The following is a 16240-nucleotide window of genomic DNA, read 5'->3' on the forward strand; positions in this document are numbered from 1 at the left end:
TGTCGCGGACGCCACAAAATGTCGTTAATAAGTGAAAATAAATAATGCGGACGCCTTTTAAATAAAATCAATCAAATGAACTACAAGTTCTACAGATGAATGACAACAATTATAAAACTTTAATCTTTTAATAACAAATAATTTAGCATCAAAAACGGATTCTAAAAATTATAATTCTAAATTACAACAAAAAAGAACAACAACAAAAACTATCTCTGGTTGCCACGCAACCTAAAGTGAAATATTAAAACAAATAAATCTGATGAAAATTAAAGGTGGCGCTTCGGTCAAATATACATACGCTAATGACTTAAAATCTTAAACATACCCAATTATATAATTTTCAAAGAGTGATTGATTTTAAGGTCTAGTCCACCTGAATATTTGGTTTTCAAAACTTGCATAAGCATGTTTGGTGTTGAACTTTTTCTCATTGTTTACAAATGATTTCAAACATTCGCAGAATTAATTTTTTGATAAACTGAAAAGGATTTAACAAAATAAAGAGCAAGGTTTTAAAAAATGATGGTAAGTAAAATGTATCCAGTTAGTACAATTGCGTAAATTTTATCCAAAAAAAAATAACTCTAACCACTTATCTACATGAAGAAGTAATTGAGTCAGTTATTTATTACAGTCGTGGATTAAATGCATTAATGTAAGAAATTGACATGCATTTCAACCTTATATGCACATTTTTTGTTTCGTTCATTAAATATGTCATTAAAAATTATTATAATTGTTTTGCAAAAAAAAGTCTATAAGTTCGAAATTAAAGCTTAAGATTTTTGTGATAGAGCCTTGCGTTACAAAGGTAAGGAAAGTTTATCAGGAATTAGGTGTTGCAACTCTGGTGCAAATTTTGGTACAATAATTTCTTTTTCTTTAAAATTTGAGAGTGTCTATATTTAGTGAACCCCTTAAAATATCGCCAATATGGGCATCGTGATTAGCGATGTTGCATCATATGTGGTAACCAGAGAATTATGTTTTTAATGCACATTTTTGCTATGTTATGTTGCGGTAAAAGTTTAGAATAGATTTGTCTCCTTATTTAAGCAACTTTCTTATGTAAATAGGAAAAATAAACTAAAAATGAGAAAAACTTAAAGATTTGAAATTGTTATAAAAATAATCGGAAAATTGAATATTGCATTTATATTATATGCTTCATGCTAAAGTGACCAATCCAAAGGCACCTTATTCTACACTCTAACCTATGTTTTTATATTATCCATATATTTGTTATGCTTGGTTATGTTTTTATGTCATGTCTTATTTTTGTTATGTTTTCATATTAAATCATGATTTTTTATGCTTTAGTTATTTGTATTGTATTACGTTTTTGGCACCATTTTACTTAATGCACCTAAATACTAATGCTATCTATTCGCCAAGGGACGTTTTGAAACAGTATATTTCTCCCAAAATTTTTTATAAAAAACACACTAAGAAAGAATGCAAGTGAATTTAAAGTTGTTTAGTGAAAGCAAACGATAATTAAATTTACCAAGATCGCTATACAACAGTTAAATTTTGCCAATTAGAATACGCATGTGGGGTCAGATCTCAAAAATATTTTTTTTAATTAAATTAAGGCTTACAGAAGACTGTAACAATGAGGATTTCTGGCTAGAAAATAAAAAAAAAGTATAGGCGAAAAATAAAATATATTTTTATTTTGGCGCTTTGTAGAATGAAAAGTATTAGAATAAAATTGACTCACCGAGCCTGCTTCTTACATTTTCAAATCAACTTAGTCGCTAACCGATATCAGATCCAAAATTGAAATTCCAGAATGACTTTTCTTTGTCTTAGAATTTTAGGAAGTTGGAATTCTTCAGTAGTTTTTACCTAGAAAGATTGATATGGTTGCATTTTATTCCATAAAATTTAACGTATAATTAATATTTTATTTTAAAAATATTTAGTTAGCCATCACAAAGCTGGATAAAAATGATTTATAACAAATTTGTTCGAGAAAATTTCGATAAGAAATTTTCTAGTTGAAAATTGCGATTTTTAATAATAATTCCTAACTTCTTAATAATTCTTAACTTGTGTACGGTTGAGGCAAAAACAGTATTGCGCCAAAAATTAATAAATAAATAAAACAAAAATTAAAGCTGCACTTGAAACGGAAATTTCTTCTACGATTGCTTATTAATAACTATACCTTTGACTTGACTTGATTCCGAGTTCATATTCACCGTAAAATCATGGTATGTGTATTCAAATCTGTTGCAGTCAGAACTTGCATTATTTTTTCAGTAGAAATTCATAAAAATCTTTATAGTTAGTGAGACAAGTATTTTTTTTCTATCATTTGAGGGGTAACACTACATATATACATTTATTTCATTTTATCATAAAGTTCTGTTTATTTTAAACTCCGATTAAATTATATTTTGCGAATTTTTTATTTAATAAAATGGATGTTTTGTTTTAATTTTAAGTGCTTACATTTGAAAAATATTGTATAACATTTTCAAATTTTTAGAAACTAATGAACTGGTTTTCTGAAATTTAGAATGGATAAATTGACTGATGATTTAATGAAATATTTGATTCTTTCTACAATCATAATTTGTTTTATGAAATAATACGGTCTAGATTTTATCAAAAATTGTATTCCTTTCCTATATAACTTTTGCAAAAAAAAAAGTCAAATTTAAATTTTTTTAAAATTTTTTTGTTTTATCACGAGCTATATTTACCTATTACTAGAATTCAGGATTCTTTCCTTGTTTGTGGTAAGCTCACCCAGCTTCTGATCGTTCTACCGATGCGAATGCGTTCTTACTGATCGAAACCGATGTGCAACACTGACAGCTTTCCCACTGCATTTGGTCTCAGTGTTCTGTTTATTTAACCAACATATAGTTTGTTTAAAATAAGAACTCCCCTAGCCATTCGTCTGAACCCATGGTGGTGACTATAGTAACAAGGTATAACTATTTCAAGTAGGGGTGTAGGGACTTTGTTTGGGACTGATTTTAGCTCGGGCTACGAGAAAAGCGGAATCTATATTCTCTGTCTATTGTGTTAGCCCTAGAATGAAGAAAAACTACCTTCCCTGAAATGCGCTATTCTTGTTTCCATAGCAACAGACAGCCTCAGACTTTGTGGCGGGGGGACTTCTTACCGTAGACAAACTACATACACATTCTTCTTCACTCCGAATTGGAGCATAAGGCTTCTATCATAGCTTTTTATCTCACTCTATTTGAGGCCACATTTAACATTAATGACCCATTATTCTAAAAACTGTAGGAATGCTAATTTAATAATAACAGTCAAGAGCTATCTGTTCAATGGATTTTTTCGTTGGAATCTCAAAAAACCTTGTCTCAACATATGTAATTTCAAAATATTTCGATTAAAATTCATAAAAGGAAACGTATTTTTCAAATGCCGTTCTTACATGAGCTTGAAATGTCATTTTTTTTTTGCTTGAAAAAATTATTAGATAAAGTCAATATCCAAAGGCAGTATAACCTATTAAAAGACATTGAATAGCGCTATATTAGAAATTTAAAATATCATACATTAATCTAACGTATGCATTTTTTACTTTCAGCTTACAAAGGTATCAAGGCTCAAATGAAACAGCTATTAAAAAGAATGGCGTTCTCTTATATGCTCTTTTTAATTGTTTGTGCGTTCTCTAAGTCTTTTGCATATTCGGAAAAAAATAGTTATAATTATGATTATGATGAAATTTATAAAGATTATCCAGGTATTTTTTTACCTCAGTTTATTCTTTTCATTTAAGTTTCATGTGTATATCATATTTCTACTCTTTGAATGTGGTGACTTGTGTTTTTCTTAGTGAGGTAATCTCAAAAGCTCTCACTCTTAATTTTAAGACAAAATTTTATATTGTGATATTTAGTTAGCAATTTTCCATAATCATTAAAGTATTTAACTGGAATCGAACAGTTTTTTTTTAAAACAGCCTAAATTTTAATTTTATAGGCTCAAAAATTAATAAAAATGTAAAAAATAATTGTTTAAGATAAAACCAAATTTGAGCATAAAATCTAGTTGTTGTTTTCTTACGTTATGTTAGCATCTCTACATAAATAGCAAAATATTTTTTTTCTGGATCAAAAATAGGATTGCCTGCTGTTTGAAATGAAATATATAAAATACATTTTGAATATACAATGAAATAAAACTAAATAGATTGTTCAATATTAATTTTTTAAAAGAAAAATTCTGAACATTCTTACTTAGCGTGATAAAAATAATAAATTTACATTTGACCTTAGATTTCAGTTCAAACTATTGCTGACGTTATACAAAATCTTTATACGAAGTTTCAAAGAGTTCTACAATAAACTTTTTGTTTAATGAGTGTTAGCCTTAAGATATATTATTAAAATTACAGTTTTTTTCAGAAAATGGATCTAAAATATGTAAATATAAAGCACTATTTTACATGAATAAAATAATTAATTATTGATTATAACACTCAGTTTCGAATTAAAGAGATTTAGAAAGATAACTGATCGTAATTTCAATTATAGAGTATTTAAAAAAAATATTCCTTCGAAATTACCGATTTTCCCCAAGTCGGACACCTTAATATGCAAACTATTACAATTTTTTTTAAAAATTTTAATAATTTTTTAGTAACATTTGTTTAATCTTCAAACAGGTTTAACTTTGATTTTGTTAAATCCAAGGATTGCAAGCGGTTAATTATGATTATGCTTGAGTCAACACTTGATTTTAGTCCCTAAATAACATACAGTGCGCAGAAAAACAATATATAAATATATAAAATGCTTTAATAACTTTTGATCTAATTATATTGCATTTCATGTTTTAAAATGCTATCTTGATGATTAAAGTGAAACTTTTTCATCTATTTAATAATTTATATTAAATATGCATTTAGAAAATAAAATTCTGATTGATGTATTTTAAGCAGAATGATCAAACTAGATACAGTAAGATAGTTCAGTAAGTAGTATTTGCAATTCATGAATTGAATATTATTATCTTCTGCAACGTTTTGATCCTTTCTGTTGAAGTTTGTTTATTTAAGAGGAAAAAGAAAAATAGAATTATGATATCACTTGTTAACTATGAGCGTGATTGTTTGAAAAGACGGTGAAAAGATCGTTGACGTTTCAAAACTTGGACTAATTTGTTGTGGAACTCATTGAATAAAGCATTCTCGCTCTAATTTCCATGAATACTTTTTTCTGAAGTTTATACTGCTAAATGCATTTTAATGTTCCTTTAAATAAGCTACTATTTCTTAAATTATGCCATTGTAGAAAAAAAAATTCTTCGTATTTTTCTTGCTTTTTGGTTTATCCGTCGACTAATTCTAAAATAAAATCATACTTACACGAAGTACTGATGTGCGCGCTGTTTTTAAGCAAAAATATAGTACAGAAATACAGTATCAAAAATTCCTCCAAGGAGACGAGTTTGTCCCGAGGATTGACCAATAGTACCCTTGTCTTTTGGGTATGGTCCAAAATTACAAGGCTTCGGATTTGGACATTGGCAGTCATAAACTCAAACATGGATCAGTTGTTCAACTCCGGTTATAAAATAAATATTGTAAAATAAAATAAAACAATAATATAGTAAATTGTAAATAAGACATTTATACACGTGGTTATTGCTAGACGATATCCATGTGAGATTGTGGTCAATGATATGTTTTCTGCTAAAGATTAGTAACTTGTGGTTTTTTATCCATGAGACATTCTGTTTCATGGTATTCTACAACATAATATTCTGTTTTACCGTATTTTTGTTGGGGTGATATTAAGACAATCGATATTTTGAGATGCGTTTTGTTTTTTTCCATCTTTTTTATGTTTTTGTTTTAGCATTATAAGTTTGGCTATAAGTTTTACTAATATACTCTTAAAAATTAGAAATAATTAAATGCTTTTTGATTATCTATTTGCCATTGTTGCTCAATCGAATTCCTGAAGTAATAGGAAATTTACTATACCAAACCACTGATAATTAATAAACTGAGATTTAAAAGATACTTTTATTTTTTAGAATTAAATAATGAATTGATATTAAAGAGAGGTTTGTCAAGGTACCCAAACGTTAATAAGAAATTTGCAATCCAAAGGAGCATAGATAGATTTGGACCACCATTCCAAGAATATCCTCCAACTAAGTACGGTAATGATCAGAGGATCAATAATTTCCAAAATCAAAGAACTTTTCCCAATAAAAAATACTATAATAATCGTATGCCAAATCCTGCGTATCGTGATCAAATATACGGTAATCAATTTCGAATGCGTGATCAAACTGAAAATTTCCCACCCGGTAAAGGAGATTTTCCGTCTGAAAAGGAAAATTTTCCTCCTGAAAATGAAAATTTTTCACCTGAAAATGAAAGTTTTCCACCCGGTAAAAGAAATTTTCCTCCAGAAAACGAAAATTTCCCACCTGAAAATGAAAATTTTCCTCGCGAAAACGAAAGCTTTCTTCCTGAAAATGTTCCTCCTGAAAATGATAATTTCCCTCGTGAAAACGAAAATTACCTTCCTGAAATTGAAAATTTCCCTCCCAAAAACGAAAACTTCTCTCTGGAGGATGAAAACTTCTCTCCTGAAAACCAAACTGAAACAGATCCAGCCCTGCCTGAAACTGAAGTGCTAATTAAAACTTCTGCTGCAACGACAGCATCTTCTGTTACTACTAAGTCAGCTAAAAGAGCTGCAGATAATTCAAAACTTTCTAAACGTCAACGTTCCACGAACGTCAGAAATATCGAATTCAAAAGACCAGATAGTTTGGGTAAGTGGTTCGATAAGGAGATGTCCGATGTTGAGCCCGAACGATACGGGAATACCGATAAACCTAAAGCTGTGGAAAGCCGCGAAACAAAGTCGGTGAAAAAATCATCACGTAATAGTAAAAAAAAATCACAAGAAACAGATGATCAAAGCCAGGATGATCCCATAAAAATGTGGGAAAACACACGCAGATATTCACACCTGAAAAGATTCGCTCCACATCCTAATTCTGAAATTTCACCGATGAATACATATAGGCAGAAAAATATGAATGATATAGGTTACAAAAGAAATGTTGATATAGGAGCCGATAATGTACCAATGGATTATCCAGATTTAAATGAAATCCCGGGAGCTTTAGACTCGCTTGGGTCAAATGAGGATGACTATGGTTTATTGCCGAATTCTCAACAAGAGTCTGTCCCTCAGAATACATTTGGTAATGAAAGACAATTCCGTAATAACCATCAGAATTCCAGACCTGCACTCAGAGAGGCTCCAGCAAACCAATTTCAAACTTTGTCTAATGTAGCGGACACCGCTCCGAAAAATATAGTAGTCACAGTAGTAGCACCGTTGCAAGAAAGCAACAAAGAGAAATCTAACCTGATAGATAAAACTAATGAAGTGCTCTCAAAAGAAGTTTTAAGATCACCAAACGTGGAAGAGAAAATGCAGAGAGTGGTGGAAAATTTCAGAACTAAGAAAACTCTTGTTAACGATAAGAGGTTGCAGCAAGAGACTAGCGTTATCGAAAACGAACAGCAGAAAGTCAACGATAATGTCCATGTTAAAACTGAAGATAAATCTCAAAATAAAACTGAAACTGCAACCGAAACGACTACAACTTACACCACTTTGCCACAAGATCAGTATGACAAACATTTCTTACCACCCGATCATGAGTTGCATAACAAAAACTTCTTGCCTGATGAAAATTTCTTACCACCTGGTCAAGAGCTGCCAAATCCAGACTATGATACACCACCAGGAAACATTGCCCCTCATGAATCTCCATATGGTAGAATGAGACATATTCAAATAGATGAAGGAATACCACAGACAGATGATGAGAACACAGACACACAGAGTAAGTATGACCCGAAACCGATTAGTTTTAAAGATGGAGAAATGGTCGTAATAACAACTGCCTCACCAAATGCAGCGCCAGTGATCCAAAGCTCTGAAGTGGATGATCAGTCTGCAACTGTGAGTGATGGCACTGGAATCGGTGGAAGTAACGAGTCCACAACTGACCTATTCAACGTAAGTATGCCAGACATATACCTCAAAGAAGAGAAGGTGGAGAAACAATCGAAAACGTTACTCAGGAGCAAAGAGGCTTACAGAAATAAGACGGCTGTCGTTAAGGGGCAGCGAAAATCGGAAATTAAGAACAACAAAGAAAGCTTCCATGAGGTTTTCGTTGAAGAGAAGGGAGAGGACAAGTATCCAAGCCGCGTTGAGGACGTTGGAAAAGACGAGAAAAAATCGGCTGGTTTTCAAAACAGAAAAACATTTTCTGATCACATGCAAAGTCAAAACGGCAAAACACGAGATCAGTACCCAGATAGTGGACCTCGAGGATCTCCGAGAGAAAGGCAAAATAATCCCGATGATTACAGCAGCGATTACCAAGGAGGAGAAAATACGAATAGAGATAAAGTTTCTGACTACAGTTACCAAGATGATCCAAGTTATGGAGATGTGAAGAGAGGAGACAGGTTCATAGATAATACTGCTCGAAAAAGTGATCCTAGGTTGCAGAGAGAATCAATAAATGAGAACATGGTGAATTCTGGTAAGTTAATTATATATATTTATTGAGTAAGAAAGGTGGACCCTAAAAAGGTACGGGTTTTGTCCAAAGACGCAGGAAATTTTAGAGCTGTGTTTATACAAACATAGTAATTGGTTATATTAGGGCATCATAGTAGCTCAATTTAAGGAAATCGGCATCACAAAAACCAAAAAATGATTTCAAAGCGTATGAGCACCAAAAATCATATTGACTGGGGAGATGCAACTTTAGAAATTCATACGCAGGAATTCAAATAACATTATTATATATCCGTTATGTTCTTATCAATAATTAGAACTCATACCGTTCCATGAAAGTCACGATTTATTAACATAATCCTATAATCAAAAAAATACAAGAATCTTGACACGCATCTCGAAGCAAGATGAGAGATTTAGCTAACAGCTTACTTGGAGAGATCAGATTAAGGGATTAAAATGGAAGTTAAAGTAAAAGTGCTTAACCTTTCGCTTATGGCTGGTACAATAAGTTTACCAGAATGAATTCATCATAATAACCGCCGAGATAGGGGGAAAGAATGTGTGATCATTCACACTTTATAAGATAATTTTTAGTTCTTTTTTTTTTCTTTAACATCAGCTGATAGGAATTAATCTTTCATTTCGTTATAAAGATTTAGCTGTGGAATAGCAAGTAGGATTTTATGTAAGTTTCAGACTAAAAGTTTATTAAAATGCAGACGTTTTCAAATGCTAGTATCTCATATTTCTATGCATGATACACGTGTAACTTTATTTTCAAATGTTTTGACGTCCTGCCAAAAGTTTCTGGTGTGGTCATATACTTACCATTCCTGGTTTAGATTTATCTTTTTTTCATTAAAAATCGTAAGACCAGCCGCCGCTGTTTCATATGTTCAACTTAACGTTGAATTTTGTTTTACTGCGCAAAAAACTATAAGACTAGGAAATTTGAAATTGCAAAGGTGTGAAGAAAAATGTATGAGGGGTACAATGCAATAAAAAAATAACATTCGATAATTAGTTCGAGAACTCTTAGCTGTTAAGCTTGTGGAAAAAAATACAAGAGGGATTGTTCCACAGGCCACAGAAATGCAACCATAGACTTGCAATTTAAAATGCTAAAATGGCCATATTTAATCATGAATTTAATTTTTTCCTCGAAATTCCAATTTATTTGAAAGTTATTATAATTTTAGGTGCTTTTTGTGAGTTTTTTCTCTTCCTCTTTCGTTACGTTATATTTTGCTTTCCTGTACAAAATCTACCATGCCTAGAAACTTAGAACTACGAAGAATCGTATTAAAAAAGCACAGAGTAGGGTGAAATAAAAATTTAAGATTTTTCAATCAGTAAGATTTAAAACCTGTTAAATTTGTAGGGAAAAAATACCATGTTTGGTCTATCTGTAGTTCGCTGAATTGCAACTAACATGTTGAACGAGCTATTTTAATTTGTGAACTTAACAAAAATTTTGTTTCGAAATTCCGATGCGTTCAAAAGTTATTGCAAATTTAAGAGCTTTTTCGTGATTTTCTGCCTTCTTTGCTTTAAATAATGACTTTTGTATCCATAGTAGAAAAAAAAAATTCCCCTCGTTATTTTGTAAGCTCGCGCTTGGGTAGATGTCAATCAAAAGTATTAAAAAAAACGAGAGATTTCATATTAATGGATATAAATCTAAATATTTATCATAAAATGTTTAAAAAAAATGAAGAAAAAAGCAACTTAACATACAACGATAAAAACTATTCCCAATTTGAATTGGTATGCCTCGTCAACGATTCAAATTACTTCTCATTTATTTCTTCTATTTGAGTTTTTTAACGAAATAAAATCACATAAAATAGTTTTTTATTTGCATTTTAATGTGTTAGTAATGAAAAGCAAATACCACCAAAAATAAAGGAACACGTATGATGTTTGTACAGACACAGTGCGGGTAAACTAATCATGTTTACTAATTAGTAAACATGTTGCAACCAATCATGTTTACTGCGAGATGAATGACGCGAAAGAAAATATGATAGTAAAAATAAAATAAAGCCGTTTATTTCCGATAGTTTGAGAAAAGGTTTTAGTTTTAATGAGATGTTCAAGTTTTAGAAATGTTAGTTATGATCCCTGGTTATGACATATTAGTTGTTTGATGTTAGAAGTTTATTTTGCTCTAAACAAAAAGTTATTTTCGTTCTCACAAGTAAAACATAGCTCTTATAAAAATGACGTTCAGTAGAAATCATTTAAATTATAATAAATCTTTATAATAAATTTGTATATTGAAATATATCTTTAAATTCAAACAGATAAATGTGAAAGATTTAAAATCCTAATTATGGAATTTGTTTCAAAAAGTAATATAAGTAATATTTTTATTTTGATATTCATGCTGATAATTTTTTTAAAATTCCAATGAAATCTTCAACAAATGCCTTAGAGCTAAAATGGTTTAGAGATTTTTTTAATGTGTAAATTTTAAAATATCTAAGGATTCAATTTAGAATTGGATTTTCTTTCCAAAAAATTTAGTGTTTTTTAAAATTTGTAAAATGTTTTATTTTAAGAAAAAATGCATTGATATACGAATTTAAAATCTCATAGCCTTGTAAATTTTTACTGGAAGTTGAGCTTTCAAAACAACTATTTGAAAAAGACAGGCTGGAAGTATAGTGCGGCTTTCAGGAGAACTCCTTCAGACACCCGTCTCCGTCGTTGCGGATACTATGGTTACGAGGAAAGGTCACTTCGAATAGGGGTGTGGGGTGAATGGTTTTGTCTTAATCTTAGCGTAAGTCGTCGTGAGTAAACCAATCGACACCTTCCTTCCTCCATTTCACCCCCATTAGAAATGTGCTCGCGATTGTTACCATAGCGGCAGACAGCCCCAGACTTTCAGTCTGGAAGAGTTTTCCTTAAAGCAGCACTAAAACTTCTTTTGTCTCACAAAAGAAATTTTTTTTGTTGCACATAAATACATTACCGGCTTCCTAAACAACATTATAATACTCAATAAGCACAAGTATATTTCAATGGAAATTTAGTAAAACATAAGTCTTTATCGTTTTCAGAAAGATAAAAAAAATCAATCCATTTTTCAGATGAAGATGATTCAAATGAAATTAATGTCCAAAGTAATATTCAAAGTCGTGCTGCTGGCAACGTCGTATATTTTCCACCCACAACAACTACCCCTCAGTATAATGGTAGGCTTTCTCATTTTAATTTATTTTTTGGTGAGATTTATAGCATATGATCTACATGTAAGTAATTATGTAAGGAGATATTTCGTAAAGATATATTATTTACAGGGTAAACTGAATCAAGTTAAAAGTTTTTAAAATGTAGGTTTCAATAGTCTGATACGTTCCTGTAAAAAAAAATTATTGATCAAACATTTGTCAACTAATTAAAGAAGTCATTGTCTCTTCGCGATTTGCTGCATGATCTTGTAAGAGTACTAATTATAAAAAAAATGACAAAATTGTACATTTTATTATGTTTTCTTTTCCGACATGAAAATTAAATAGGCAGTTTTTGTAACAAAAGAGTTACAAAAGAATTATAGAAGAGTTAGTAACAAAATTACAATAAGGCATTTAGTAGGGAAGTTTTGACAATTAGGTTAAGTAATGTTAGTTTGCTTAATTAATTAAGTTAGAAGACAAAATTATTAAACATGCAGTATAAATATCTATTATGCACTGTATTTATAAATGTTTTAATTCCTTTTGACTGACTTTATTCAAAGAGTTTATTTACTATAACTTATTTATATTTAAAGAGTGAACACTCACTTTTTAAATTAAAATAAGTTATGTTTATTATGTTATGTAAGTTATGTTAAAATACACATAATAACTTCGATTCAGAACAGTAACTTAGGAATAATAAATTTTATTTTGTATAAGAACTTCAGAATGATTACTTCTATTTAGAATAGTAACTTCTGAATGATAATTTTAATTCTGAGCAGATACTATTTCAGAATAGTGATAAGCCAGTGGGAGAAATCCTCCAGCATGACAGCAGGCTCTGCGGATTATCAGAGAATCTGCAGATTATTTTTTTATCTCCGAATTTAAAAAACAATTGTAGCATTTGAAGATTATTTTCCTCCCCTTACCGAGATTCAAAAAACAAACCTGAAAATTAGAGAGAGGAAAAACAGAAAAATCATTTTTAATTCCTAAATTTACTGAATTATTATTTACTAGGAGGCTTTACCCCCTGCTCGCTGGAGCTCGCCAACCCCCGGAACTGCTTTCACAGTTCATTTCCGATTGCTTCGCAATCCAGTGCTCGCTTTGCTCGCTCATTGGATACGTTCTTAACGTCTAGCTTTTGTATACTTTTTTGAATACTGAAGTTCCGAAAACTTTTCACTGTAGAAAATTCTAAACCTGTACATTTCAATATTAATTTGAAATTGCAAACAGTTCACATATTTTTCTTAATCACACTATTCTAAATTTCAGTTGTTGAGAAAAGTAACTGTTGTAAGTTTTGTTTTAAAGTCTTTCCCACCAGAGGGCTAAAGCCATGTGTTGTAAAACAATATGAAATAGTAGTCTGCCACTGAACGCCGGATGTAAAGCATCGGCTTTGATGAAGATAATTTTGTATTTTTAATTCTCTGAAGGGCGCCACCTTAATAATATGGAATTTGTAAAATAAATGTATATATTTTTGATTGTTGATGAAGCCCATCATTTTGTGTTTTCATCAGTGTTCAGAAGCAGAACAACTATAAGTTTTTTATTTTATCACAAAAAAATAAAATGTATAAAAAACAAAGAAAAGAGTAAGAAAATGAGTATAGTCATAGAAAAAGTTAAAATTATAATATAGTATTTGTCAGTTAAAATAAAACTTTTTGTTTAAGTCATTGCTAACAATTCAAATTTCTCCGAGGCAATTCTAAAGTATAAATTAAGGTAGTATTGTTAAGTTGAAACACAATATTTTTAGTTTTGATGTCAACAATACAATTCAATTTTTCACAAAAACGATTGTTTCCATTGTTAAGTTCAATGTCAACAATTCAAATTTTTCTGAGGCAACTCTTAACCTCTAAATATTATTTTTTTTATGTACACATTTCTAAATGTCAGTATTCAACCACAAAACAACTTAAAGTCCTCAAATTTAGCATGAAGTTGTAAAATGTAATGAAAGAGGGTCATAGCAATAATGAAAGTAGAAGTAAAGTTAGTACTGTAAAATTAAAACAATATTTTTAATCAATGAGCCAAGTTCTTCAAGAAGCAGTTGTAGAAGTAGGTTGTTTATTTAAAACTTTTTATAGAATTTCTTTAAGAACACAATTGTTAATTTGGGCATTTGGCGATACAACACTTTTAGAATTGAAGGATTTGTTACGTCAAGCGCTCAGGTATCATAATTTTGATCTAGTTGCGCTTCTATGTCATTTTGATTTATGTTGCTAAGTTAACTTTCAAAAAATTCTATGGCTGGCAACAGCATTTTTATTTTTTAAGTTGTTTATTTTTATTTCTTTTAGAATTCGTTATTTTTTTAGCGAAATGTTTTTTAACCTAACAGAATTCTTTGCCGACTGTTTTCTCTATGAATGAAGAAAATAAAGTAAATATTTAACTGTTGTGAAAAGAATCTTATTTAGTTGTACAAAGTACTTCAGCCAAAATTTGGGAGCCACGTAAGAGAATTATATATATTAGATCAGAAACACATCATTAAAAGGCAGAATACTTTGGTGTTTTCAAAACGTAAACAAAACAAAGCGAACGTTGCCACCGGCGGAAAAGAAATACAGCCAAAATTTGGGAGCCACGTAAGAGAATTATATATAATAGATTTTAGCTAATTTAGCCAAACTTGTTTGCCAATCTGCAGATACACAACCAAACGAAAAGTGCTGCCGTTTCAAAATTTTAAAAATAAGTTACTATTATCAATTGGAATTTTTGAAAAATAAAAAATTTTAATGACAAAAAAGAATTAAAAAATTAATTCTTAGTACCAGAAAACTAGTTGTTTTTTTACGACTGTATTTGAACTAAATTTATTTTTTAACTTTAAATTTTACCATATAATTAAAATCACAAATTTTTTTTTAATTAAAATAACAAGTTTTTAATGACATTCTTGTGTATATATAATATTTCCATAACTTATATGCACTAATTTTGATGTACGCCTACCACATTGACCTAATTTTTGCTATAATTAGGCCTAATTTTAATGCCTAATTAGGCCTAATTTTAATTTTAGGCCTAATTGGCCTAATTTTGCAATAATTTGAAATTATGACGACTGTGCTGCAGATTGACTCTGGAAATTCTGCTACCAGGATGATAAGTAAATATTTGTGAATTAGTAATTCATCAGTTTGCCACTCTGTTAGAATATTTGCGGCATATTAAGTCACAATATCATTTAAAGTTTCAACAACCATATTAATGTGTCAAGTTACTGTGGTTCAATAGACTACAGGTCATTTGCTATCATTAACTATGGAACCTGTTTCTACGGTTCACCTTGAACGGAAGCACGGTTCTATTGAAGAGCTTATTAAGGTTGCAGCAAATTTTCTTTGTTATTATGGTTCAGTGTTAAAACAATTTTTCTGCGAGTTCATCATAAAACATATTTTTAAGAAATGATATTATTTTTTCTTGAAATTAAAGACATTAAAATTGTTTTAGATTTTCTGCACGTAAGGGAAGTGAAAAGTTCTTCAGTTCGGCGGCGACATCTTCATAACGAACGGCCTTGAACTGCTTTCGAATTCAAGAGATCGTTACATTTCCATTAAAAGCAAGAAAAAGAATGAGTTTCATTTTCTTCATACAAGAGCAATGAAAGAATCTGCAATATTTAGACTAGATAAGAATTTGTAGATGACTGATATTTCCTAAATAAGAACACTTATATAAGAGAAAATATTTGGCGCTGATTACCCTAGTAGAATCTATTTCAACCATTTTGTTTATCCCAGTTAATTATTTACTTTTCTCTTTCTGTAATTATTTGTGAATAAATCAACTTTGCAATTCTGCGATTATATACTTTATTTATTTTTAGATAATGTGATCTGTGAAAAAATTTACAACTCATTTAATATTTCTGTGTTCAATAAAACTAAAAGTTTTTTTAATGTAAAACAGAATAGATTTTTGTAGTCTTATTAAAACATCATGCTATATCATTTATTTTATTGAAATATTATGAAAAAATAAGCTGTTCTTTTAGTAAAACTTTCTGTTTATGTTGTCTATTAAGATTATCCATTGCTTTACTTTACCATTTGAATCTATGAACAGCTATAATAAAAATATCTTTTGCACTCATTCATAAGACAATAATCTGCACTCATTTATGAGCCTATACATTGCACCCATTATACAATTTATATTACACTGTAAAAAAATCTGTTAAATTTTTTAAAAGCGGAAGTTTGTTTTTTGAGCTAATAAGTACTGTCATTTTAAGAAACAAAAACAAATCTTGTTATTTTAACAACAAACTCTGTTATTTTAACAAAAATATCCCTCTTGAAACTAACAAAAAGAAAACTATGTCAACATTGCAGTCGGTACTAGCCGAGAATAGGATTCGCGTGGCCAGTTAACGCCGATATTCGAACGCGAGTCATCTTGGAGGTGAGTGCTCTGTACACTGAGCAA

The 16240-nt window shown here is 30.2% G+C and overlaps 1 protein-coding gene across 1 annotated transcript; it reads left to right on the top strand.

The window, feature by feature from the left end:
- Positions 1-451: 451 nt before the first annotated feature.
- Positions 452-15612, top strand: LOC107456662 (DNA ligase 1-like). The gene is made up of 5 exons (XM_016074591.3): positions 452-528; positions 3581-3739; positions 6040-8592; positions 11672-11776; positions 15260-15612. Exons 2-5 carry the CDS (start codon positions 3604-3606, stop codon positions 15328-15330), a joined length of 2865 nt encoding a protein of 954 aa, XP_015930077.1. The 5' UTR covers positions 452-528; positions 3581-3603; the 3' UTR covers positions 15331-15612.
- The last annotated feature ends 628 nt before the right edge of the window (positions 15613-16240 follow it).

This window comes from Parasteatoda tepidariorum, chromosome 2 (assembly GCF_043381705.1).
Source record: "Parasteatoda tepidariorum isolate YZ-2023 chromosome 2, CAS_Ptep_4.0, whole genome shotgun sequence".
Lineage (NCBI taxonomy): Eukaryota > Metazoa > Arthropoda > Arachnida > Araneae > Theridiidae > Parasteatoda > Parasteatoda tepidariorum.

Excerpts from the sequence above, each read along its gene's own strand:
- LOC107456662 (XM_016074591.3), top strand. The coding sequence starts at position 3,604 with ATGAAACAGCTATTAAAAAGAATGGCGTTCTCTTATATGCTCTTTTTA. Across the intron at positions 3,740-6,039 it reads AATTTATAAAGATTATCCAG|AATTAAATAATGAATTGATA; the intron begins GTATTTTTTTAC and ends TTTATTTTTTAG. Across the intron at positions 11,777-15,259 it reads AACTACCCCTCAGTATAATG|ATTTTCTGCACGTAAGGGAA; the intron begins GTAGGCTTTCTC and ends AAATTGTTTTAG.